This window comes from Chelonoidis abingdonii, chromosome 19 (genome assembly GCF_003597395.2).
Source record: "Chelonoidis abingdonii isolate Lonesome George chromosome 19, CheloAbing_2.0, whole genome shotgun sequence".
Taxonomy (NCBI): Eukaryota; Metazoa; Chordata; order Testudines; family Testudinidae; genus Chelonoidis; species Chelonoidis abingdonii.
The window spans coordinates 39,897,403-39,922,044 of NC_133787.1; the positions used below are offsets into that span (position 1 = coordinate 39,897,403).

At 59.2% G+C, this 24,642-nt stretch overlaps 1 protein-coding gene across 2 annotated transcripts in view; it reads left to right on the forward strand.

Moving 5' to 3' along the window:
- Window positions 1-24,315, forward strand: part of CPNE7 (copine 7) — a 39,732-nt gene extending 15,417 nt beyond the window's left edge. For both annotated transcript variants that reach the window (XM_032764259.2, XM_032764260.2), the window contains exons 3-16: window positions 5,080-5,262; window positions 6,199-6,273; window positions 7,422-7,496; window positions 8,701-8,784; window positions 10,392-10,481; window positions 10,998-11,096; window positions 11,747-11,833; window positions 12,390-12,449; window positions 15,014-15,147; window positions 15,991-16,045; window positions 16,957-17,008; window positions 17,489-17,622; window positions 19,939-20,175; window positions 22,656-24,315. In XM_032764259.2, the coding sequence (XP_032620150.1) occupies window positions 5,080-5,262; window positions 6,199-6,273; window positions 7,422-7,496; window positions 8,701-8,784; window positions 10,392-10,481; window positions 10,998-11,096; window positions 11,747-11,833; window positions 12,390-12,449; window positions 15,014-15,147; window positions 15,991-16,045; window positions 16,957-17,008; window positions 17,489-17,622; window positions 19,939-20,175; window positions 22,656-22,793 (1,503 nt within the window). In that variant the 3' untranslated portion in view covers window positions 22,794-24,315. The remainder of the gene's footprint in view (window positions 1-5,079; window positions 5,263-6,198; window positions 6,274-7,421; window positions 7,497-8,700; window positions 8,785-10,391; window positions 10,482-10,997; window positions 11,097-11,746; window positions 11,834-12,389; window positions 12,450-15,013; window positions 15,148-15,990; window positions 16,046-16,956; window positions 17,009-17,488; window positions 17,623-19,938; window positions 20,176-22,655) is intronic.
- Window positions 24,316-24,642: the final 327 nt, after the last annotated feature.

Genomic DNA, 24,642 nt, shown 5'->3' on the forward strand with positions numbered 1-24,642 from the left:
AACAGATCTCCTGGTTCCCCTTTATCCACATCTAGTTCCTCTTTTGGGCCCTGACTACATCTTTCTGCCTCAGCATGCCCTTTGTACAGTAAAACAAGCTAAGTTAAAGCTCTAAATTATTTTTGCTCAAAGGCCTAGGGCCTAAGATAATAGAGGGGGGCGTTATTTTCCCTAACACGTCCGACTCTGCCGTGAAAGAGAAGCTGGATTTCCAGCCACCTCGCCTGGACAGGGTTAAACTTTCCATGGAGTCCCCCATGTGTAACCCTGGGAGCTGAGTGCCCTGCCAATGTACTAACCCAATGCAATGAGATTAGTCTGGACCCTTATTGCATCTAATTAATCATTCCAGCTCATTAGTGAGACAATCTTTTTTGAGATTTCGCGAGATAAACACGCTCCTAGAAATCAGTTGCTACACAGCTGAGATTTGATAACGGCCGTATTGAAACCCAGATGAAATCCCTGTTCCAGGCAATGACCGGAAAGCACAACCGTGTAATCAGTACGGAAAGGGATGCCATAGTCTCTGCTAATCTTAGAGCCTCTCCCCGCTGGATACCGCAGGGCAAGGCCACAAGGATCTCGCCTGGCAGGGGCTGGAGCTGGGCTGCAATGAGTAGAGGTTCCTGTGCTTTGATTCTGTGTTGGAATTTGCTACTTTAGTTTATGAATGGGGTGCACTTTGCAAAGGAGCCTCTGTTAACCCCTTCTGGTCTCTCCCTCCTCTGGGGTCGCGGGGCTGTGCTGCCACCTCGTAGCAGAACCAGGTGCTTTTCCCTTCATAGGAATCTCTGTTCAGTTCTTGAGAAATCCTGTTCCCCGTCTATACTGACAGTGAGCAGAGGATCAAGGGCGAGGGCACACTTTGCCCATGCCCCATGCTGGAGCCCATCCCTGGTGGGCATCCCTGGTGCCCCATTGCAGCTGGCCAAGCATCTCCAGGCCTTTCCAGCTGGCTTGACTATAAAGTGGAATTCACCCCGGTTCCCCACCTCCCGACCGCTGTGGGTTCCCTTCCTGTGCCAGGCTAGGGAAAGTGATCCTGGAAACAGCACGTTTCAATCAAATATCTGAGTGCCTCCGTGGGACGAGAGCTCTGCTTGGGAGCCAGAGTGTTCCCTCGTGTCCATGCAAACGCCCCCACGTTGGCTGTGACCTGCCCTCTGCCCCCACCAGTCCCCACATGTCTGATTAGCCACCTGTTGTGTCTAGTAATAATCCTGGAAGAGGAGCGCCCTGGGGCCGGACCTGGCTTTGTTTTCTTTCATAGAATCAGAGAATATCAGGGTTGGAAGAGACCTCAGGAGGTATCTAGTCCAACCCCCTGCTCAAAGCAGGACCAATTCCCAGCTAAATCATCCCAGCCAGAGCTTTGTCAAGCCGGGCCTTAAAAACCTCTAAGGAAGGAGATTCCACCACCTCCCTAGGTAACCCATTCCAGTGCTTCACCACCCTCCTAGTGAAAAAGTTTTTCCTAATATCCAACCTAAACCTCGCCCCACTGCAACTTGAGACCATTGCTCCTTGTTCTGTCATCGGCCACCACTGAGAACAGTCTAGATCCATCTTCTTTGGAACTCCCCCTTTTAGCTAGTTGAAAGCAGCTATCAAATCCCCCTCATTCTTCTCTTCTGCACTTTCTTTGTATAGCACTGTGGACAACGGTGCCAGGGCTGTGGCCTCCCAGTGCTCCCCAATCAATAATATTAAACTGGCACCTGATTATGAGACTTGCACTGGTCCAGTCCAGAGACACAGAGAACAGCCGCTGACCTACTGCCCACTCAGGCTGGCCGGCTCTATATCTGCGGGCAGTGACTCCGGCAGTGGCCAGTATGTGATATGGCTGAGTGCTCCATGCTACAGGTGGTTGGTTCTGCTGTGCTGTGACCTGGCAGAGTGGCAAGGATGAGGAATACCCAGGGGATCAGCCGTTCGGATAACACTTCTCCCAGGGATTCTCCCCAGGCAGGCCCAGCTGTCGAGCGTCCATGGGAGCCGAAGGAAGACAAAGCACCTGGCTAGCGGGTCTGGGATGCAGTGAGATGCTCTCTAAATCCTCAAACTAGTCATTGCTACAGTCACATTTCTCACCCCCACCCCCACCCACAGTGCCCCCGGGCAGACGCGGATCTGCACGCAGTGCTCCCAGGCAGATGCGGATCTGCCCCCGCTGCCCCCAGGCAGACGCAGATCTGCATGCAGTGCCCCCGGTAGACACGGATCTGCACACAATGCCCCCAGGCAGACGCAGATCTGCATGCAGTGGCCCCAGTAGACACGGATCTGCACACAATGCCCCCAGGCAGACACAGATCTGCACCCTGTGCCCCTGGGCAGACACGGATCTGCATGCTGAATAAAGCACTAGTGATGGGCTAGGCAATTTCCCAGCTCCGGGCTCCACTGGAAGGCATGAGAGGTGGTGAGGAGGGGCAGCTGAGTGGTGGGGTGATGTGGCCAGATGCATAGCAAGTGCAGGGAAGGATAAAAACATGCTGGTTTCCGTGCAGTGCAGCCGAGCCCCCAGCCGAACAGCAGCCAGGGGCTTAAGCTGCAGCTAAGTCTGCTAAGCCGTCAAATTGTGTGCGTCTGTTCAGCAGCCTGACACTGGCACAGAGATTTGCGGCAGCAGCTTGATAATCCCAATAAAGAAAAGGCTCCAGCCCTGCAGAGTCCTCCAATGGCTGAGCTCTGCTCCTACCCGGGACCCCATGGCCTCTGCCTTGGCAGTGGGGCCTGAGCCCTCCACGTCCTCGCTTTGTGCACATCCACGAAGGGTCCAAATCCTGCGTTCATCCTTCCACCCTGGCTCAGAGCCCATGGCCGCAGCCAGGGGCTGGCTGGCAAATGGAAGGTTGGTCCCTCTACCAGTCCCCCATCACGAACTCTTCCCGGCTGAAATTGGTGACAGCTGGGCGCAGCTCACTCATGCCAGAGCACCTACTGGAGAAGCCGGCTGTGCCCAGCATCCCCGGGAGTTGCCTGATGATCCAGATCGCAGCCCTCCAGTGTTTGCAAGGTCCCCATCTGCCCCCCACCATTGTGCTGACAGGGCTGCTGGTGGGGCCTCTGCCTGGGGAAAAGACGATGATACAAGCAGAGAGCAAGAGGGCAGGGAACTCCTTTCCCCTGGGGAAGGCTCACTCCTCTTGGGGAATCCTGTTCTCTCTCCCCACAGCTTCCTGGGTCCCTTCTCTGCAGGTCCTGACCCAAGCACTTGGCCCATTTCCATGCACAGGGCTGATCCCACGTTGATTGGGTGGTGAGCAGCCCGGAGAACTGGGTGCTCCCTCTCTGCCCATGTAATGGGCAAGTGCCCCTGGTGCTGCCAGCAAGGCAGAGGAATGAGCACCCCTCTCGCCTGTAACGTGGGGTGCTCCCCACCAGCTACCTGACACCCTGGGGTGGCTAGTAACTCAGAGGGGTGTGGGCCCTGTTCCAGCTTCCAGGGAGGGGGTGGCAAAGCTGCTATGGCCGTCGCTTGGAGGAGGTGCTGCCCCACAGAGAACAGCGGGCGTGGCCCCCTTGGTGGGCAGCTCCCTGGTTATCGCTGCAGGGGATGGATGGAGTCTGCGGGAGCCAGAGACTGGAGAGGGAAGGGGACAAATACCCTCCAGTGCTCCCTAGTGCTCAGTACCCAGAGCCACCTGCATAGCCCAGGCCTGGTCCTGAGAAGCGAATTGGCCACACACGCAGCTCTCGCTTCCCAGAGTCATTGACAATTGAGTAGCTCATTAGCATCTCATCTGCATTCCCCACACTAACGAGTCTGTGTTCAGGGTGGTTTGAGACGTTTTATTCCATTTCCTTAAAAGTGCAAGTTTCTAGGATTCTGAAGCTGCTGAGATCCTGAGGTGGCTAGTAACTCGGCCGGGCATGGGCCCTGCTCTGGCTTCCTGGGAGGGGGATGGCAAAGTCTCATGGTGTGAAACAACTTGCCTGTCAGAGGGGACAGCGGGGCACGGCTCAGCTGCTGCCAAGCCAGGGACATGGGAGCAGCAAGAAAAAGCAGCTGCCTGGAGTTAATCCCTCTCTCGGTGTGAGCGCTCTTGGGTTTCCTTCATGGCAGTTCACACAAATGCTGGGTTTGCTCCTGCAGGAGGGACGGAGACGAAGGTTTGATTCGGCTCCTGTGTTTTGACCTATGTTCAAATTGTTTTCAGAACTGCATTAAAAACAAATGTAGAACTTGGGATCTTTGGAGGGAAAAGTGCTCGGTGCAGGGCATTTCCAAGAATCCTGCCGCTCGAAAACTGAGACATGTTTTAAAAATGGCTATTTGTGTAGACCCTACAAAAACCTACCTTTTCAAGCCTTGCTCCCCCTGCTGTGTTTTCGGCAGCAGTTAAAGAACAAAGCCCCTTGTCAGAGCCGTGCCCACACAGTGCCAAGCGCCGGTTCGGGGCACGGGGAGTGGAAGGGGCTGCAGGCCCTGACCCTGAACAGGGACTGGGTTCATCTGGGTGCCATCCAGGTCTGACACGTGGAGAACCAGTTGCTGCTCATCTGCCGGGAAGAGGTGGCAGAAAAAAATATGCTTCTCTTTGGACATTACAAAGGGCAGAATAGTGCCCCCCACTACCCCTGCCCTCCCCAACCGCCTGGCATAGGGCCCTCAAGAGGTGGTGTGGGCAGGGAGCTCCATGGACCCTCCATGCTCAGGGGGAGTTTGTGGTGCTGGCAGCTGGGGAAACCTTCCTCCTGCTGGTAATGGGGCCATCTTATCTGGCGCGCCAGAGTCCTGGAGCCATGCAGAACCCTGCCCGCCGCAGTACAGGGCTCTAGGCCCTGCGGACCCTGCCTTGTAGGTGAAAAGAGGCAGTGGTCTCCCACTGGGAACAGAGGGCTGCATCTCTGAGCCCACCACGCCAGTTGGCACCAGCTGACAGTCTCCGCGGCAAAGGCTCGGGGCTGGAGATAGCGCCCCAGCCCTGTGGGCGGGGGGGGGGCACTCTGTGAGGTGAGGCGAGGGGGGGGCTTGCACGGCTGTTGCTGCGGCTGCTGGGTGGGCCAGGAGAGGCCCTCGGTCTCCAGGGCTGCTGGGCTGGACCATGAGTCTCCTCTTGCCTCCAGGTGGACAGGAGCGAGATCATCAAGAGCAACCTGCACCCCGTCTTCTCCAAGGTCTTCACGGTCGACTATTACTTCGAGGAAGTGCAGAAGCTGCGGTTCGAGGTGTACGACAGTCATGGGCACTCCAGCCTCGGGACACACGACGATGATTTCCTGGGGGGCATGGAGTGCACCGTGGGCCAGGTACTTGCCCTCGTTGCCCCCTGGGAGCCGCTCCTCTCGCCCGTCCCCAGCCTGTGGACCAGCAGGGCTGCGGTGTTTCCTGGGGAGGAAATCCTGCCATTCGACCATTCACTGCTCCTGGGCATGGGACTGTTCCGTTCCTGGCCTGGAAAGGTGGCTCAGGGTGGCCGGCAGAAGGGCTTAGCGGTGCCAGGAACGTATTGCCACCATATTTGCACATTGCAGGATGTTGTCATTGCAATCAGCGGCATGGCCTAGGAGTGGGAGTTCTGAACGCTCCCGGCTGAGGACGGGCTGGCGTTGGACCCATTGTGCGCTGACCTCCCAGGGTCGGGGAAGCCCCACATAGTCTATAATGGCATTGCTGGTGGGACTGGAAGTCCCCAGGGCTGAGAGGAAAGCAGAGGGATGATGCTGCGGGTTAACGTGGCCAGGACTGGGGAGGACTTGACGTAGTAGGGGTGGCTCCCAGCTCCTGGAGAAGGGAGCGATTTCTGCACTGTCAGGAAGTGCTGCTGCTTGGCACGTCTGAGCACTGACTGTCAGTAAAGACCAAGCGCTGTCCATGAAACCACAGCCTGGCAGCCCCAGGCCCTCCGCCTGCAGCTTGGGAATCGCTGGGGGAGCTCAGTGTGTGACACAGGCTTGGCCCAGCGCTGGTTCCATCCGTAGGGGTTCACTGGCCCCCATGCTGACATCCTCCAGGATGACTTGTGCCTCAGCATGACTCGCACCAATGTCCCCTGAGTGACTCATGCGCCATGTCCCGAGTCCTCTCCCGAGATGACTCCCACAGCATGGCTGCTCATGCTCCAGCGCGACTCCAGTGCCATCATCTCCCCTGTGGGCCCATGGGTCCCCTGCCCCCGTCCCCAGGGCATTGCATGGGCCCATGGCTCCCTCCTCCCTGACTCATGCCATCATCTTCCCTTCCAGATTGTGGCCCAGAAGCGGGTGACCAAGCCGCTATTTCTCAAGTACGGGAAGTACGCCGGAAAGTCCACCATCACAGTGAGTGCGGCCAGCCTGGCCTGTGCCTCCAGGCTGGCTCCAGCTCTGCACTTCCTAGCAGTCCTGCTGCTCATGCAGCCTGCAGGGAGGGGGGAACGTGTTCGGCTAGGCCTGCCTGAGCCATTCCCTTTGGGAAAGGACAGGCAGAGGCAGACCCCAGAGCTGCCCCGTGCCCTGCTCTGGCTGCCTCAGTGCCACACGGCTCTGCCAGGAAACCTTGAGCACATGTACCCATCTGACAGGCTCTGGAGCCTGGCACTCTGTGGGCAGGAGCTGTCTCTAGAGAGCTGCTCGGTGCTCTGCTGCCCCCAGCCCGGAGCTCCTCTTTATATTTCTAACACTGCTGTCCCCCCACCTGCCCCAGAGAGGGGTCCTGCCACATCCTCTGGGGCTCTGGTATGGCTCACAACCAGCCAGGTTTGTGCTGAATATCTTGCTGCTGCAGGGGCCAAACTCTCATTGCCCGTCTCCTCCTGCCCCCCAGCCCGTCCCACCCTATGCAGACTAACCCTGATCTGCCCCCGTCATCTCCCCAGGAGAACCCAGGTTCTCATCACTGGTTCCTGGCTCCTGCCCATAGTGAGGAATCCACATTCATTCCCCAGAGTCCAGCTCTGCCAGCTGGTGTATGGGTGTTGCTGGGACACCTGCTCCATGCAGCACAGGAATTGTGCTCTTTGAACGCGATGGAAAACACACTAAAGAGTATGCTGGGATGGTGGCCCCTGGCCCCTGCTGCCTCTCCAGGCCCTGCCGCCTGGCCTGGTGCATGGCAGGTGAACAACAGCCTCTCTGGGCCCTGCTGCCCGGCCTGGCGCATGGCAGGTGCACAAGCCTCTCCGGGCCCTGCCACCTGGCCTGGCGTGTGGCATGTGCACAATGGCCTCTCTGGGCCCTGCCGCCCAGTCTGGCACATGGCAGGTGCACAGCAGCCTCTCCGGGCCCTGCTGCCTGGCCTGGCGCGTGGCAGGTGCACAACGGCCTCTCTGGACCCTGCTGCCTGGCCTGGGACACACATTGCTGCCAGTGCCTTACAGGTGTGCTCTGTGCGTGGTGGCTCCAACAGGCAGCCAGGACTGGGCGGGTTTCTCCCTGGGGCTTGTGCCCGGCTGCCTGTCTCTGAGGGCCCCTTGGTGCTCTGCCTTCAGGTGCTGTCAGAGGAGATTTCTGGCAACAATGGCTATGTGGAGCTGGCGTTCCGGGCCAAAAAGCTGGACGACAAGGTACCTCTGCCTACTGCTGGGAGTGGCTGAGAGACTCCGCTCTGCCTTTGCTGAGACCACGGTGCCCCCAGCCCCCCAGATCGGGCGGGGTGCAGCCTGGGAATGGCCACATGGAGGAGCCAGTGTGGTTATTTACTGCAAGCTGGGAGCCGTGGCTGCCGACTGGCCCCGGCGCCCCTCCAGCACCTTTCCAACACTTGGGTGCTGCTGGGGGAGGCTGGAGCTACCCCTGGCAGAGCACACGATGGGAGCAGCCAGCAGAGGCAGCTCCAGGCCCCTGCACGCCAAGTGCGTGCTTGGGGCAGCATGCTGTGGGGGGTGCTCTGCCGGTCACCAGGAGGGTGGCAGGCAGCCAGCCTTCGGTGGCATGCCTGCAGATGGTCCGCTGGTCCCGCAGCTCTGGTGGACCTCCCTCAGGTGTGCCTGTGGGAGATCCACTGGAGCCGCAGGACCGGTGACCGGCAGAGCGCCCACCCCGGCATGCTGCCGTGCTTGGGGTGGTGAAATGTCTAGAGCTGTCCCTGGCGTCCAGGCCAGCTCACCCCTCAGCAGCCTGGTCAGCGGGTCATGGCCCTGCCCAGCGACGGGACACATGGAGCTCTGTCCCTCCGCTGAGCCTGCCTTCTGAGATGGGGGGGTTGTGCTGGTGCCCCTTCCCAATCGAGCCCCACCCAGCTCACTGCACCCAACTGTCCAAAGGGCTCCCCCCACCCACTGGGGTGAAAGATCATCCTCTGCCAGCCACACTCCCCGAAGCACCCCGGGAAAGCATGGGCTGGCAGGGATGCTGGGGGGCAGTTCAGTGATAGCCAAGGGCTGGGAGTCACTGGCGCAGGCTGCTGCGGGCACAGCATGAGAGAGGCTGGCTGGGCAAAGGAGGTGCAGTGAGACTGCAGGAGCCACAGGCAGGGGGCAGGGCCAGAGTGGGCACCAACAGGGGCAGGGAAGGAGCCCAGCATGGCCATGGCAGGGGAGAGGAAGTGTGGAGCATTGGCACAGTGGCCCCTGGGTGCTCAGAGCCCCCATCCCGGGCAGGGCTGGTCCGGCGGCTTGTACCCTGTCTGGGGAGTATTGGGGGAGATGGTCCGGAGGTTGGTCCTGCTGCTCTGACTGGCAGAGCTGTCCCCGTGCTGGCCCTACCTGGAGTGGGAAGGCAGCACCAGCCATAGAGCTCACCGTGCCTCTCTGACCACCCCCCTGGCAGGATCTCTTCAGCAAGTCAGATCCTTTCCTGGAGCTCTACCGGATCAACGACGACGGGAGCGAGCAGCTGGTGTATCGCACTGAGGTAGGTCCCCGCCGTGGCAGAGCCTCCAAGGAGCCCCCGCTGCCACCCAGGGGGAAGGGAATGGAGACAAGGGTGGGCAGTGATGGCAGTGGCGGTGAAAGGGATGGGAGTGGGTGGAGGAGGGGCTGGTGGGGATGGGGTGATGGGGGTGCAGAGGAGGGGCTGGTGGGGACGCTGGAGCCCTTGCCCCTGTGCCCCTGGCTCCAGCCCCAGCCAGGAGGTGCTTGTCAACCCCAGGCAGCCCCCCCGCAGGAGAGGACAGGCAGCGGAGGGGGAGAGCGCCATGCCTGGAAAGCTCCTTGTGGCTCCATGCTGCCAGAGGATCCTCCCCTGCCCACTCCCCTCTCTCCCCGGCAGAGCAGGGCCCCCAGAGCTGTAATGGGCTCTGCCTGGGAAGGGAAGAGGAGATGAGTGACGGGGCCCCCCCGGCCCCTGCTGCTCCCTGTGCTGGCAGCGCACCATGGAAGTGCCTGCTGCTGCTCTGCTCACGCCTCTCTGACGGGGGGCCTAGGAGGATTAGGCGCCTAGCAGAGCTGTTACGCTGTCAGGTGCTGTCCGGCCGGCCGGCCACCTGGGCCCCACCATTCCCTTCCTGGTGGGAGCCTGCAGGGAGGGGAGAGACAGAGGAGAAAGGGGCAACAGATGCTGGTCCAGAGAGTCTCTCGTCTAGGGCATGGCTGCCTAGCACCTCCCCCTGCCGGAGCGGGGGCTAGGGGCTACTGTGATGAAATGGGAATGTTCTTGCTGTGTTATGTGAATGCTGAGAGGGGATATTGACCTGGGGAGGTTGCAGGGGAGTTGTGCTGGGATGGGCTGCCTTGGGGAAGGGAGGATACCTGAGCATGTAAGCTGAGAACCAGGAGGGGGCTGGAGGCCCAGGACACTGAACAAAGGACACAAAGGCTGGGGGAGGAGCTGGGGGGAGTGTCAGTTTGGAGCTGGCTGGGAAATGGAGAAGGGTGCCTGATGGGACTTGGGCTTCCCAACGGGGCTGTGACCTCCCTGGGGGCCCCAGATGGACCTACTTAAAGGGGGTCCTGTTGTCTGTACTGGCTTGACCTGTTTTGGACTGTGTTCCTGTCGTCTAAATAAACCTCTGTTTTACTGGCTGGCTGAGAGTCCCGTCTGACTGCAAGTGGGGGTGCAGGATCCTCTGGCTTCCCCAGGACCCAGGCCTGGGCGGGCTCGCTGTGGGAAGCGCACAGAGGGGCAGAGGATGCTGAATGCTCCAAGGAGAGACCCAGGAAGTGAAGCCGTGTGAGCTTCTTGCCCTGAAGACAGTCTACTCCAAGGGAGAGGAGGCTCCCCAAAGTCCTGCCTGGCTTTGTGGGGAGCAGTTCCAGAGCATCACCTGGGGACTCCGTGACAGCTAGAGCACAGGGCTGGGCATGGGACTGCCTGGACCCCGCATGACCCTGGGCAGGGTCCTCCCCTCCCTGTGCCTCAGCATCCACAGGGGTTGGAGGGGGGCAAGAGCCACTCAGGGCTGTTTGCAAAACCCATTGGGCCTCTGGCAGATGGAAGCCCAGCGAGCTCCCTGCTCATCACCCCGGGGTGCCCCGACAGGCCGTATGCAGCACGTTCCCACTACCCTCTTGTGTTTACAGGTGGTCAAGAACAACCTGAGCCCCGTGTGGGAGCCGTTCAAGGTCTCACTGAACTCGCTGTGCAGCTGCGAGGAGAAGAGGAAGCTGAGGGTGAGGAAGGGAAGGGGGGAAGCCCTGAGTAGCCACTGCCCTTGGGGGAGCTGAAAGGGGCCACCTCACCGAGTCTCCTGCAAGGGGGACCGGCCCTATCACAGTGCAACCTGCCCCCAGGGTCAAAGGCAACCCAGGCACAATGTATCACTGCCACAGGACACCCATGTGTTAGTGTCACTGCAGAGGCTACACTCACAAACGCACAGACACATGACCAGGGGCCTTTGGTCCTCCTGCTTCAGGGCCTGAACTGGCCCCCAAGAAGGGTAAGTGCCCCCCTCGTGTGCTTACATAGCTGTCCAGGGGCATTGGGTCCTTCCTCTGAAGTGTCTATATAGCTCAGGGCTGGAAGAAGGACACCATGCTGCATGCACAGTCAGGGCTGGGTGCGTATCAACGGCGAGGGTCCAAGGTGAGTGTGGGGGGGATGCTGGGGGCTGGGAAAGGCCCCTCCCTAGAGAGGGGGTGAATGAGGTGGGACCCTCTGGCTGAGCTGAGCTCCTCTCCTTACAGTGTGTCGTCTGGGACTACGACTCCCGGGGAAAACACGACTTCATCGGAGAGTTTTACACCACGTTTGAGGAAATGCAGAAAGCGAGTGGGGAGAACAAGGTTTGTTGCGGGCAGGGGGCGGGGACCCTACACATGTGGGTCTCCAGGTGGGCGGGCTGCTGGTGATGTGAGGTGACTCGGCCCTTCCGTGTCAAAGCACTTTGCATGTGTGTGCTGGGTATTTGCCTGAGTTGGTCACATGTTGGGCAAAATTTTTTCCCTGAAATTGGCCAACTTTCAACAATTGTCCCGAACTTGGTGGTTTCACATTTTTCCGGTTTTTTTTGGGTGGGGGGTGGGAATCTAGGAAAACTAAAACAAAAATGAGTTGTGTTTGTTTTGTGGTCTTTGTTTTTTCCCTCTCTTCTCCTTCCTTTACGTTTAAAATGAGAAAAGGCCAAATCCTCAAACTATCAGACCAACCCCCTGAAATGTTCTGGGATTTTTTTGAGCTGTTTTGCGACACAGATTTCCCCTCGTCTGCTCAGCTCTGGGGTTCGCTGTTTGCCGGGTGCACAGTCTGGGTGTGTGACTCGTGTGTGTTTGCAGTGCTGCCGGAGGCTGTAGGCTAGGCCCGGTGGGGCATGTCACTGCAGGGATGCCCAGGGGCACTGCATGTTGTTGCGCTGTTGGGCACGTCTGGCTGAGCTCCAGGGCTGCTCGTCCGCAGATCACAGATCTCCCCTGCTCTCTCTCTGTTTTGCTCCAAGGTGCAGTGGGACTGCATGAACCCAAAGTACAAAATCAAGAAACGAAATTACAAGAACTCAGGCGTGGTCATCTTACTGGATCTGAAGGTGAGACGGGAGCCGGGCCGAGCCTGCCCTTGGCGTTTCCTGGAGCTCTCACATCAGCCTTTGTGCCCTGACTTGCAGCACCCTGTGGTGACCCCAAGGGATGCGGCTCAATGCCAAGGGTGACTCAGTGCCCTCAGCTGTCCTGGCACCTCGATGCCAGAGGGGCTAGCAGGAGGCGAAAGCGCTTTTGTACTTTGGGCCAGGGGGCTGGTCGGACAAGCGTGCAGGACGTACTCCCCCTCTGAGGCTGTTTGGCAAAGGAGCAGTGACTAGGAGAGCTCTGTCCCGGCTCAGGGACACTGACAGACATGTCTTGCTGTATCCATATCCCTCCCCTTGCGGCAGTCTCCTTGGCTCCCAGCGCCCGGCGGGCGGCTGCTGTGTCCCCCTGCTGTCTGGCAGGCAATCGAGCTGTCAGCAGTGCAGAATGCTCCGCTCGTGTCTGTCCTTCCGGGCTGCTTGTGCCTGGATCGCTGCCGGGAAAGGCCAGCCAGCCGGCCAGAAGAGCTCTGGGCTGTGCTGTCAGGGGCTGGCTAACACGGCCTTTGTTTGGAAGCTCCACAGGGTCTACTCCTTCCTGGATTACATCATGGGCGGATGCCAGATCCACTTCACGGTAAGGAGCACGCCCTGTCCCTCCGCTGGCAAGGCCTCCCGGCGGGGATGGCAGGATGAGCAGCGAGCCCGGAGCAAACTTTGTCCTGAGTCCCAGGACAGAAGTGTTAGAACCTTGCACAGGAGTTGATCCTGCTCAGACCCATCCCGGGGAGCAGATGAGGGAGGAGGCTGGAGATCAGACAAGGGGCATTCCATGGGGCGCTAGTTCTGGAGGCTGCTTGGCGGCCTATGGGACACGTGTTTGGTGGGTCGCTGTCTGGTTCCTGGGGGGAAGATCTCCACGGCACACAGAGGGGACAACAGCTTCGTGGGCACAGAGTGCGAGCTCCCCTCTGCCAGCATCGGGATCATTAGGCTTCCTGGCCTGCCCATCCCACACCCTGTATCAGCACAGGGTCGTTCCACCCGTAAGGAAATGAACGGCAAAGTGGGCTGACGAGCTGCTCCTCGACCATGCCCTGCTGTTACAGGGCCCCCAGCAGGGGCATTTGGAAGGGCTCGTAGCTTCATGCCCAAAGAGAAATATGTGGTCCCCCAAGCTCTCAGCCCTGCAGACGCGTGGCTCTGCAGCACGGCTCCTGTCTCTCTGCCTCGCTGTCAGGGCCAGGGCAACAATTTAGGCGACCTAGGTGGGATTTGGGGGGCGCCATTTTCTTCAGCAGCGACGGTCGCCGCTGGCATTTAGGCTGAGGGAGCTGGGGCAGGGGAGTGCAGGGAGGGCCGCCTGCAGCAAGGGGTGGGGGCATGCATGGGAATTCCCCGCCCCAGCTTAGCCCTGCGCTGCCTCCTCCCTGAGCACGGGGTGGCTGCTTTACTTCTGCCTCCCAGGCTTGCGGCGCCAATCAGCTTAGGCACCGCAAGCCTGAGAGGCAGGAGAAGTGAAGCAGCCATGGCCTGCTCGGGGTGCTCGTGCGCGGAGTAGGGGTGAGCTGGGGTGGGAGGGGTGCCTCAGGGCAGAGGGTGGAGAGCTGCCGCAAGGGGGCGTCTCAGGGCGGGGGGGAGCTGCTGCGGGAGCGGGAGGGGGCGTCTCGAGGGGAGTGCAGGAGGGGCGGGGGGCTAAGGTGGAAGTTTTGCCTAGGGCGCGAAACATCCTTGCACTGGCCCTGCTCGCTGTGTGCTGCCTGGGAGGGGCAGCGCAGTGTTACATGATTAACAAGAAAAGCACGTGGCCTGGTGCACACAGCAGCCATAAACTCTGATGAACTGGCTAGTGTGGCTGATTTTACAGCTGCTTCCCTGGCTGGACTGGGACAACACAGCCAGAACGGACCAGTGAACCTGCCCCACGCTGTTTAACTGCTGGCTCAGCAGTTGGTACCGCTCCTGCTTGGCCATAGTTATCCATTAGCACCTCAGTGAGATCCCCAGAACTTCAGGGCGTAGTCTCCTCAATCAGCTGTGCAGGAGGTGAGCTTGAACTGGACTTACCTAGTGCAGCCAGCAGCAGTCCTGAGCCCCTGCTTGGACCCTGGGGCAGGTTTCTTTCCCCCCGAGATTCAGTTTGCTAGAGAAAGACGGGATACAGATGCAATGTTTAACTCTCTGAGTCCAGTAAGGTTTTAAGTGGCTTCTCAAGGGCTACTGACACCTCAAAGTCAGTCATGGTGCAGTTTTCTTTTTCATATTCCAGCCCTATTAATTAAAACACAACTAGTGACCTTCTTTCCCTGCAGACTGTAAGGGCCTGGGATGTGCAAGAATTGCACATGCACACACAGCTGGGTAGTTGTGCATTTGAACCACCTGCTGCACTTGCAGCTAGCTGAGTTGTGCGTACAACTGCACATGTAAGTTAAGCACATGGGTGTGCATAGTTTTTTGCACATGCAAATGCAAATCAGTCCCTGAAAACATCCTCCTTCCTTGGCTTTGCACCTGAGTCTCTGTCACACTCTGGTGCTGGACATGAGCCAGGTTCCTTCCCTCTGCTCCTTAGCATTTTGCATTCCCTGCTGTTAGACCTTTGCTGGTACTTTGCACAGATTCCTCATTAAAAATGAAAAAACAACCAGCCTCCAGATTGCATTTTGCAAAAGCATTTTCTCCCCAGAGTGAGTCAGACCCGCAACATGCGGGAAGCAGACTGCTTGGCTCTGCTCCGCAGCATGAGACAAGCCGAGAGCGGTGGTTGGTCCTGGGAGCAAGGCCTGTCATGTTGTGAAACATCATGTCCCGTCACTCCGTGACATGGCTTGAAGGGGAACGGCGGAGAAGAAATGCGGGCGGGCTTAGCTCAGCCCTGCTGGGCGCCTGTCCCTTCCGAGCAGCAATGAAAGAAGTTTGCAGGAACTTTTAGAAAACTCCTCCCCACTGCTCTTGACACTTGCTTTGTCACCGGTGCCACCTCACATGTGGCATCATCCCCACCCCCAGCCCTTATTGCAAACCATGGTGCACCCTGCGTTAACGTCCATGAGCGAGGAGGTGCCGGGAGGATGTCACGAGGTGGCGGGGGGGGTTAGCAAAGGTGGGTTTAAAAAGCCTTTTACTGCTGGATGCTTCCACCTACCTGCTTCGTGAGTCCAGGGCTGGCTCTGCTGACCACCTGCCTTCCGATCCCAGGTGGCTATTGACTTCACAGCGTCGAACGGAGACCCCCGGAACAGCTGCTCTCTACACTACATCAACCCCTACCAGCCCAACGAGTACCTGAAGGCACTGGTGGCAGTGGGAGAGATTTGCCAGGACTACGACAGGTGAGATGGCCCTGGGCTCTGTCTGTGCCTGACCCATCTGGTGAACATCCCCGCCCGCCTGCCCAGCCCCTCTGGGGAATGCTGGAGTTCAGAGCTGGCTGCCTACGCTCCCACCCGTTGGGCCCTGCTCTCTCAGCTGCTGCATGCCCACAGGAGCCCCCCTAGTCTACAGGCGCCCCCCTCCCCCCTACACTGCCAAAAAACCTGGCTAAGGTGTCCTGGTTGTACCTACAAGCCCTGCTTGGACTGTGTTCCTGTCATCTAATAAACCTTCTATTTTACTGGTTGGCTAAGTCACGATAAATCAAAAAGGTGGGGGGTGCTTGGTCCTGACCATCCCCCTCCCCATACACACACACACTTACACACACGGCAGCCCAGCTGCGTCTGGGCCGCTCTTCCTCTCTGGGTTTTTGTAGGCTCTGCCACACAGAAATGATAAGGCCCCGGACACCCCCAAAGCTGCCCATCCCCCTGCTGCCCCAACGAGAAGTGCCCCAGCTTGGCCCACTCCCCAGCTGCCAAGCCCTTCCAGGGCTGGGATAGGCCCCTCCCAGTGTGGGAGAGGGCAGGTGATACACTGAGTGCTCCCCGGGCACCCCCATGCCAGGTGGGGCCGGGGCCTGGCAGGAGTAGTTGCACTTTACCATGGTACTGGTCCGTTCCGGGGGGCTCCTGGGGCAGAGGGCTCTGTTGCAGACACTGAGCGGGGAGGGGCTGGTGTTGCCGACTGGAGGCTCTGTGTCAGGGTTCATTGTGCCCTGTCTGGAGATCCCTTTATGGGGCATGGGGGGCTTTGGGTGCTGGGGCCCTGAGCAGCATCTGACTTCTGCTTCCTTCCAGCGATAAGAAATTCTCCGCCTTAGGGTTTGGTGCGAGGATCCCACCCAAGTACGAGGTAAGACCCCTGCAGGGTAAGAAACAGGACTGCGGGGGGGGAGTTGAGGAGCAGCATGGTGGGGGCCGGGATGGCTACGGGGCTGAGGAGCGGGGGGCCGGGGAGGTTACGGGGGCTGAGGAGTGTAGGGCGGAGGAGGCTCCAGGGACTGAGATGCAGGAGAGGCTATAGTGGGGCTGAGGAGCAGGGGGCCGGGGAGGTTACGGGGGCTGAGGAGTGTAGGGCGGAGGAGGCTCCAGGGACTAAGATGCAGGAGAGGCTATAGGGGGGCTGAGGAGCAGGGGGCCGGGGAGGTTACGGGGGCTGAGGAGTGTAGGGCGGAGGAGGCTCCAGGGACTGAGATACAGGAGAGGCAATGGGGGGGCTGAGGAGTGAGGGTAGGGGAGATGATGGACTGAGAAGCGGGGGAGGGGAGGCTCCTGTCCAGGGCTGTGATGTTGGCAGTCCGGGCTGGGCAGCTCCCGCTTGCCTCAGCTGCTCCCAGCTCACCTGCCTTGCTTCCCCGTGTTCAGGGCGTGGAGGGTTTTGGATGGATTCGGTTGGGCAGGCCTCCCTCTCGCTGGCGCTGCCGAGTGGGCTCCCTCCCGGGGAGCAGTGCGCAGCCCTGACATGACACGTCACGTCACGTCACGTCGACGGCACCTGCCATTTCTATAGAGCAGAGCAGACAAAGACCCCCCAGAGAAATGACAGGACTAAGTGTGGCCTCCAGAGGATGTGCCGGGGAGGGCTGAGGCCGAGCTTTGTGAGGGCTTCGCACGAGGAGGCAGGAACAGTCCCTGCGTTGTTTGCCCTTTAGCCAGAGTTCAGCCGGGGAGGCAAGAGGCAGGGCTAGAGATGTGCCCTCGCTGCACACAAAGGGGCAATGAAGGGCCGGGAGCCCCCCCGATTCATTCTCTGCTCTCTGGTAGGTTTCCCATGATTTCGCCATCAACTTCAATCCGGATGATGACGAGTGTGAAGGTAAGAGGCTGGCAGCAGAGTGAGAGCCAGGCTGCTGAACACCATGCCAGGGCCCTGGGGGCAGCCAGGCCTCGCCCCATCTAGCCCTCGCTGCTGGGAGTGTGTGTGAGGGGGGCTGTGGGCCCGTGTGCAGCTGCCCTCGACGGCCCTGCTCCCACCCCCTCTCTCCCTGCTGAGCATGGACGCTTCCCCTCCTGCCCAGCAAGTCGTGGCCTCTGCGCCGGAAACGGACCATGCTCCAATCCGGGGCCCTCCTCCCGAGGCTGCCCAGGCCCCCTCACTGACCACTGTCAGTGCCCCACAAGGAATGGCTGAATCCTGGCAGCCTGTCTGCTGGGCACGTGGGTGGAGCCGGGCAGTGGGGCCTGGACCTGCCTCATTAGTGTCCTCACGGCGGATGGGCAGGGAGAGGTTAGCGGCCCTGGGCCGTGGAATTGCTGGGCCGGGCGGCTCATCACCCGATTTGATGTCCCTCCCTAGGAATTCAGGGCGTGGTGGAATCCTACCAGAACTGCCTGCCGAAAATCCAGCTCTACGGCCCCACGAACGTGTCCCCCATCATCTCCAAGGTGGCCAGGGTGGCGGCGGCGGAGGAGAGAACAAAGGAGGCCTCCGTGAGTATCTGCCCCGTTCCTACCGCGCTGCCTGCACCGCAGGCCAAGGGGCCTGGGATCTCCGGCACTTGCTTCTGCCTGGATGCAGACTTTCCAACTGTGCTGTGTAAGCCTCTGCCACACGGCTCTGTGAGGGCACAGTCCTGGGCTGGGCACAGAATGGTGTTTGCAACGTGAGGGACCTGGCTGAGACCCTCCTTTCTCATGTGATCTCCCCAGGGTCCCAAGGCAAGAGGCTGCTGCCGTGGCCCGGGGCAGGTTGCTTAGGGTAACATTGTCAAAGTGACTACGGCCCATTGACTCTGAGAGGGTCCGATGCCAGGTTGGTTGGCAAATGGGATGTTGGCTCCTAAGACAGCAGGGCACTTTTGCAAATGTTCTTCATCTGCCCCCTGGGGCTGTATTGCTCCCAGGGCGCTAGGAGGCTGAGTTCACTCTGCACCCCTCAGCTGGAAGGGCAAAGTGTTCCTCTTAAGCTGTGGCGGATGCTGAGTCTGCTCCTCGGAGAGTTGCTGCAGCACAAGCACCAGGCGGGAGCAGAAGTTAGTGGCGGGGAAGAGGGAGTGCACCGAGCAGAGATGGGGTGAAACAACATGAACCTTCAGCTGAGAGCCAGGGAAAGCTTCATCAGAGTGAGACATTCCAGGCTGTGGGGAAGGCCCATCACTCAGGACTCAGGCCTAGCAGGGAGAGGCCAGTCCTGCCCAGCATGGCTTTGCACTGCTACTGTCAGCCCCATGGCTGCTGGGTGGGCATCAGAGCTAGCCCCTTGCCATCGAAGGAATGCCAGCTCCTACCTCAGCCGCACGTGCCGGGAACGTTTAACACGCAGGGCATCTGCTTGAACGGACATTTGCAGCCCATTCCACAGCACAGCCGCCGTGCTCGGCCCTGGTGAACCTGGAGCACGTGACAGAAGCCAAGTGCTTATTAGAAGATCCCAAGTTCAGGGACTCCTCGGAACAGGCCTCCTCTCCCCTCTGCTCATGCAGTGTCCTCATGTCCTCCAGGAACATTCGATCAGCTGTGAATAAATAGCCAAAGGGGCCTGTGTAGTTTCTGGCAGGTCAGTGTGGAGTTACTGAGCCAGGCTAGCTGAGTAAGAAATGGCCTGAGGTTGCATGGTGCTCTTTGGGGGGCAGTGGAGTGACAGGGATACATGGAGCAGATTTCTGGCTCTGGGGATGCAGTGCCAGAGTCCAGTGGGGCCAGTTATCCCAGTCTCCATGCAACGCCCCTGATCACCTGGTGTCACAGAGTCCCCGGGTGATGCTCTGCAACTGCTCCCTACAAAGCCAGGCAGGACTTTGGGGAGCCTCCCCTCCCTCAGAGCAGACTGTCTTCATGGCAAGAAGCTCACACGGCTTCACCTCCTGGGTCTGACCTTGGAGCATTCAGCATCCTCTGCCGCTCTGTGCACTTCCCACGGCGAGTCCGCCCAGGCAGTGTCCTGGGGTAGCCAGATGATCCTGCACCCCCACTTCACAGTCAGACGAGACTCTTAGCCAGCCAGTAAAACAGAGATTTATTTAGACAACAGGAACACAATCCAGAACAGGTCTTGCTGGTACAGACAACAGGACCCCCTTTAGTTAGGTCCATCTGGGTCCCCAGGGAGGCCACAGCCCCGTCGGGGCACCCCTCTCCGTTTCCAGCCAGCTCCAAAACTGAAACTCCCTCCAGCCTCCCACTCAGCCTCCCCCCGGCTCCTCCCCCAGCCTTTGTCCTTTTCCAATTTCCCGGGCAGAGGTGTTACCTGGCCTCCAACCCCCTCCTGGTTCTCAGATTACATGCTCAGGTATCCTCCCTTCCCCAAGGCAGGCCATCCCAGCACAACTCCCCTGCAACCTCCCCAGGTCAATATCCCCTCTCAGCATTCACATAACACAGCAAGAACATCCCCACTTTGTCACAGTGGCGTCTCGGGGCATCTGCCATGAACTGGCTCTGTGTGCGTGAGTGCACTGGGTAGGGCGGGCGGGGGCCTTTCATTAAAATCTCATCAATTATTTACACCTGTGGATGTGGAGCATTTTAGGAAAATGTCATTTTCTTCTGGGATCTCCCTGGCTATTTGCTCACTGAATCATTTACCGCGCCAGCTGAGCCTATCAATTAATGACAGCATAATGCATCGTTGTCAACCTGTGTGCTGATCCCGCTCTGTCTCTCAGGGTGCTGGGGGAGTCGGGAACCAGCAGCCGTAAGATGGGGCTTGAAGAGGAGCAAGGAATCAGTCACTGACTGGACGGGGGCGGGGGGCTAGCTCAGCTCTGCCCAGTCACCCATAGCCGCTCTCCCCGCTTTGCCCCACAGCAATACTACATCCTGCTGATCCTGACGGACGGGGTGGTGACCGACATGGCGGACACGCGGGAGGCCATCGTGCGGGCCTCCTACCTCCCCATGTCCATCATCATCGTAGGGGTGGGCAATGCGGACTTCACCGACATGCAGATCCTGGACGGGGACGACGGGGTTCTGCGCTCCCCGAAGGGGGAGCCCGTCCTCCGGGACATCGTGCAGTTCGTCCCCTTCAGAGAGTTCAAGAACGTGAGTCAGTCCCTGAGACCCCTTCCGTAATGACCGCATGGCTGCGACCACTGCACGTGTCTGTGGCGTGCCCATCACCGTGGCATCAGGGAGAATGGTTTAGTGGGTAGGGCACAGGGCTGGGACTTGGGTGACTTGGGGTCACATCCTGGCTCTGCCACAGACTCCATCTCTGGCTATGGGCAAGTCCCTTTGTGGCTCCGTGCCTCAGTTTCCCCATCACCAGGGTTGGTGGCACTGCCATCCCCCCAAGGTGCCGTGAGGGTAAGTCAAGGGCAGCGCTCAGTGATGAGGGCTGTGGGATACCTAGAGAGATGCACTTCGGAGGTCTAGGAAGGGGGCTGGCAGTATTCTCCTCAAAACCAGAGAGGCTCAGGCCTCTCTCGCCTGCCCTGGCACCGCGGGGCTCCGAGAGGAGGGTGGCCTGGTGCCATCCTGCTCTGCTGACCCTCTCAAGGGCTACAGGGGCAGGATTCAGGGTTTGTGCTGTTGGTGAAGGCAGCTAATGAAGGGGTAAGAAAAGGCCTCCTCTCCTAACACCCCCTGTGGTCTCCATGGGCCCTGTCACAGTCTGGCTGCCCTCGCTCCCTGTTCAGTAAAACCATGTCCTTGCTCTGTACCTCGAAGGAAACTCTCCTGTTCCTGTGGCTCACAGGGGACTGAGGGGGATGTCCCTGGCCTTTACCCAGCCAAGGGGCTCCAGACACCTGCTTGGTCTCTGGGCTCCATGAAACAAAAGGTGAGACGAAGTGGGTGAGGGAACAGCTTCCATTGGACCAGCTTCTGTTGGTGAGAGAGACAGCTTCCGATTTACACGGAGCTCCTTGTCAGCTCAGGGAAAGGTACTGGGGGCGCCCCTTGTCCTCACGTTCAGCGACACAACGGCACCAGTGCAGTGCTTTGGAGAAGATGCTCTGACACCGATGGCAGAGTGTCTCCGGTCGGCGTACTTACTCCACCCCACGAGAGGCAGTAGCGGCACTGGCAGGAGAAGCTCTCCCATCCACACAGCGCTGTCTGCACTGGGGGATTTTTCACATCCCCGAGCGACCTAGTTCTTCCGATATAGGTCTGTAGTGTAGATGTGGCTGTCACTGCTAAATACAAGATCAAAGCGATTGTTTCGAATAAGCAGTTAGCACATATTCTAAGGGCCCATTCAAGGTGAAGGAGCTAAGGGACAGCCCTGCAGTGACAGGACAGAAAGGGGTTAGTGGTTACAGAGTGTTGGAATAAGCCAGTGTCTTTGTGAAGACCGTGATTTGTAGTGTCCAGCAGAGATCTGAATGTAAGCGCTGTGCCGGTTTCTGTTGAGGCTGCCGAAGTGCGATCGCTTTGTGAGACATGTTCACCCACAGGCGATGGGATGTTTTGGCTTTTATCGTTGTCTTGTGTGCTTTCATTGCAGAGTGTTGCGATTGTCTGGTTCACCACACAGGGTGTGTCTACACTGCAGCTAGACCCCTGCAGCTGACTCAGGCTCCTGCTCAGGGGCTCTTTAACTGCAGTATAGACATTCGGCTCTGGGACCCTCCCTCCTGCCAGGGTCCTAGAGCTCGAGCTCCAGTCTGAGCCCAAATGTCTACACTGCATTTAAACAGCCCAAAGGGGGGGGTGTCTGGGTGGGGCTCTGTGTGGGGCTGCAGGCGCTGTGTGTAGCACAGGGGTGTGCCTCAGTCAGGCTCTGTGTCGGGGACACAGGCGCTGTGTGTAGCACAGGGGTGTGCCTCAGTCAGGCTCTGTGTCGGGGACACAGGCGCTGTGTGTAGCATGGGAGGGTGGCTGGGGGCTTTGCTGGTGATGCTGCCCTGAGTTTTCCTGCACATGGAAGGTGGCAATGAGCAGGATGCTCCACCAGGGAGCCCTGGCCTATGTCTCTGCCCGTGTCAATGCTCTTCCCCAGAGCCGCCGGGCCAGGATCTCCAGCCGCGCTAGTCAGACATCTAAGCAGCTGGGCTGCCCACAGGGCAGAGACGCAGTGTATGGATTTGTCTGGCTCCATGCTGGAATCTCTCTTGATCAAGCTGAGCTGACGCTGAATGTGCAGGCGAAGCCCCAGATGGAGGGAATGGCTCCTCTGGGTCCTTCCGGGTCAGCCCAGTTGCATCTCCTGCAATGGAATTGGGGGTGGGGGGGAATCCATAGTTTGCATTTCTGGCCCCTCTTGAGATCTGAGCTGCTTGGGCACTTCAAGGGCTAATTGATCCTGATGGTCAGTAATTGAAGCTCCTGGAGACTTACCGTCTTTTCCTTTAGCCACAGTGATACCGAGAGCCACTGGGCAGGATTAACCCTTCAGATGCAGTTGCGGGAAGGACTGGGAAATGGCAGAGCCCAGGCATGGGCTAATGGCAGTTGTGCCCCACAGGACAATGGGGCAGTAGGGGGAGGGGAGGCTGTTCACCGCCACCCTCCGGTGCTGTGCTGAGGAGCGCCTGGCTAGGAGAGCCCAGAGCCAACGGCTGCCCTTTGTCTTGCAGGCCTCGCCCACGGCCCTGGCGAAGTGCGTGCTGGCCGAGGTGCCGAAGCAGGTGGTGGAGTATTACAGCTACAAAGCCCTGCCGCCCCGGTGTCCCAAAGCCGATTCGCCCAACTCCACCCTCAACTCGCCCCAGTGAGGGACCACCCCTCCAGCGCCCCTGCCCTGCCGTCGTCCCTCAGCCTGGCCCACGATGGACAAAGAAATAAAAGGCGAAGGAGAGCAAGAGTGTGTCACTGTCTGAGTCGTACAGGCTCCCCACAGCAGTGAGCACGGGGCCCCAGGCAGCCTCCCCCACCACTGCCCACGTGCCACGCTGCACCCCCTGGCTCCCCCGGCCCTCTGAAGGACCCAGACAGCGAGCTGAGCCAGCAGTGCAAAGGCACATAGGAAGTGCGGGGTGGGGGGGCGTGCCTTGCTGGTTTCTCACTCGGGCGGGGTCCCTGCTTAGTTTGACAATGAGCTTCTGGGCGTGATGCAGTGACCTGGCCTTGGATGCGGAGAGGTGGGTGTTTACAGGGTGATGGAATCAGGCAGGCAAGGGGAGAGAGGGTGGCAGTGGCTGGTCAGCCAGCAGAGAGTGAGTGAGGGGCTGGCTGGACCAGGGGGTGTGGTGGGGACCAGAGCCCGCTGCCTCCAGGGCACAGGTTTGGTGGTCCCAGGAGTACTAGGAATGGGATAGGGAGCCTGGCTCGTGGGCTCCAGTGGCTGACAGCTCTTGGGTGAGTGACCCATTTGTGCAGTGAGTTTGCTGGCTCTCAGGCATCCCCAGCACCCAGTATCTAAAGTGCTGGCTCAGTTCTGGAAATAAAATTTCTAAGTGATCTGGGAGACTCCCTCTGACTGGCTGCTTCTCTCCCTTCCCTGCCTCCGGGGGAAGAGCAGCCAGTCAGATCTGCTGCAGGGAATACACACCTATGCACCCAATGTTGAGGCCCCTCTGTCCGCTCTCACACTGCATGATTTCCCATCTTCTGCCCAGAACGCAGCTGGCATCCCCAGCCCTGGACCAGCAGCCTCCCTGACTGTGGATCATGTCAGCATCCCCCAGGAGTAGCCCCTGCTGCCTGTCAAAGAAACCTGGAGAGCAACTTGACCATCCTTTGCAATGGGTCTGGAGTGGCCTCTTACCTGGATGGCTTGTGCCCAGCACAGCAGACATGCCAGGGGCCCCAGTTCATTGGGCTGAGGCCAGGTGAGAACTCCCTAGGTGGCATGAGCTGGCCCCATAACATGGCGCGTGCGAGCTGACGACAGTTCTGCTGCTGCCTCTGTCTGCCTCTCTCACCTGAGACTGCCCAGAGTGGGGCCCATGTCCTGCCCCCCCGGACTGCACTGAGCCCCAGGAGCAGCTGGTTGCTGGGCATTTCCCAGCCACTCTTTGCATATCATATCCGAGTATTTTAATGAACAACAAAAATAACCAGGAAAATATATTAACCCCCATCTTGACTGGCAGGGTCTGATCTGCTAGGAGCCCCTCCCACCTCCGACAGCAGAACAATCTCATGGCATGAGGAAAGAGAACAAACAGGGAGCTCGGTCCGACCCTAGGGATGGCCGCTTTGCCGGCATTGCCTCCAGCCTGTGCAGCGAAGCTGTGACATAGGCATGGCTAGGCCAAAGCTGCCAGTGAAAGGGATCCCCGACCGCTCAGTGTTCCCACTCTCATCCATTTCACTTCCCCGTCAAGTGCATGATGCTAGCTGGGCTCATTCACATTGCCAGTGGAGGCGCTGTTCCCAGCTGTGCATAGTTCTCCGTGTACCGCGTGCTTGTCTGTCACTTAGCGTCTGCATGACGAATCTCCTGTTCCTGCTGTATGGGAGGAATGAGCCAATAAAGGCAATATTGTATTCCCCCCTGTGTTGGTACATTTTATTGAAAGCTGCCTGAGCAGAGCAGAGGTTCCCCGCTACTTGGGAGTCCTCTGTGCCCCCCTCGGTGCACCAAGTTACGCAGTGCTGTCCCACAGCAGGAGTATTTCT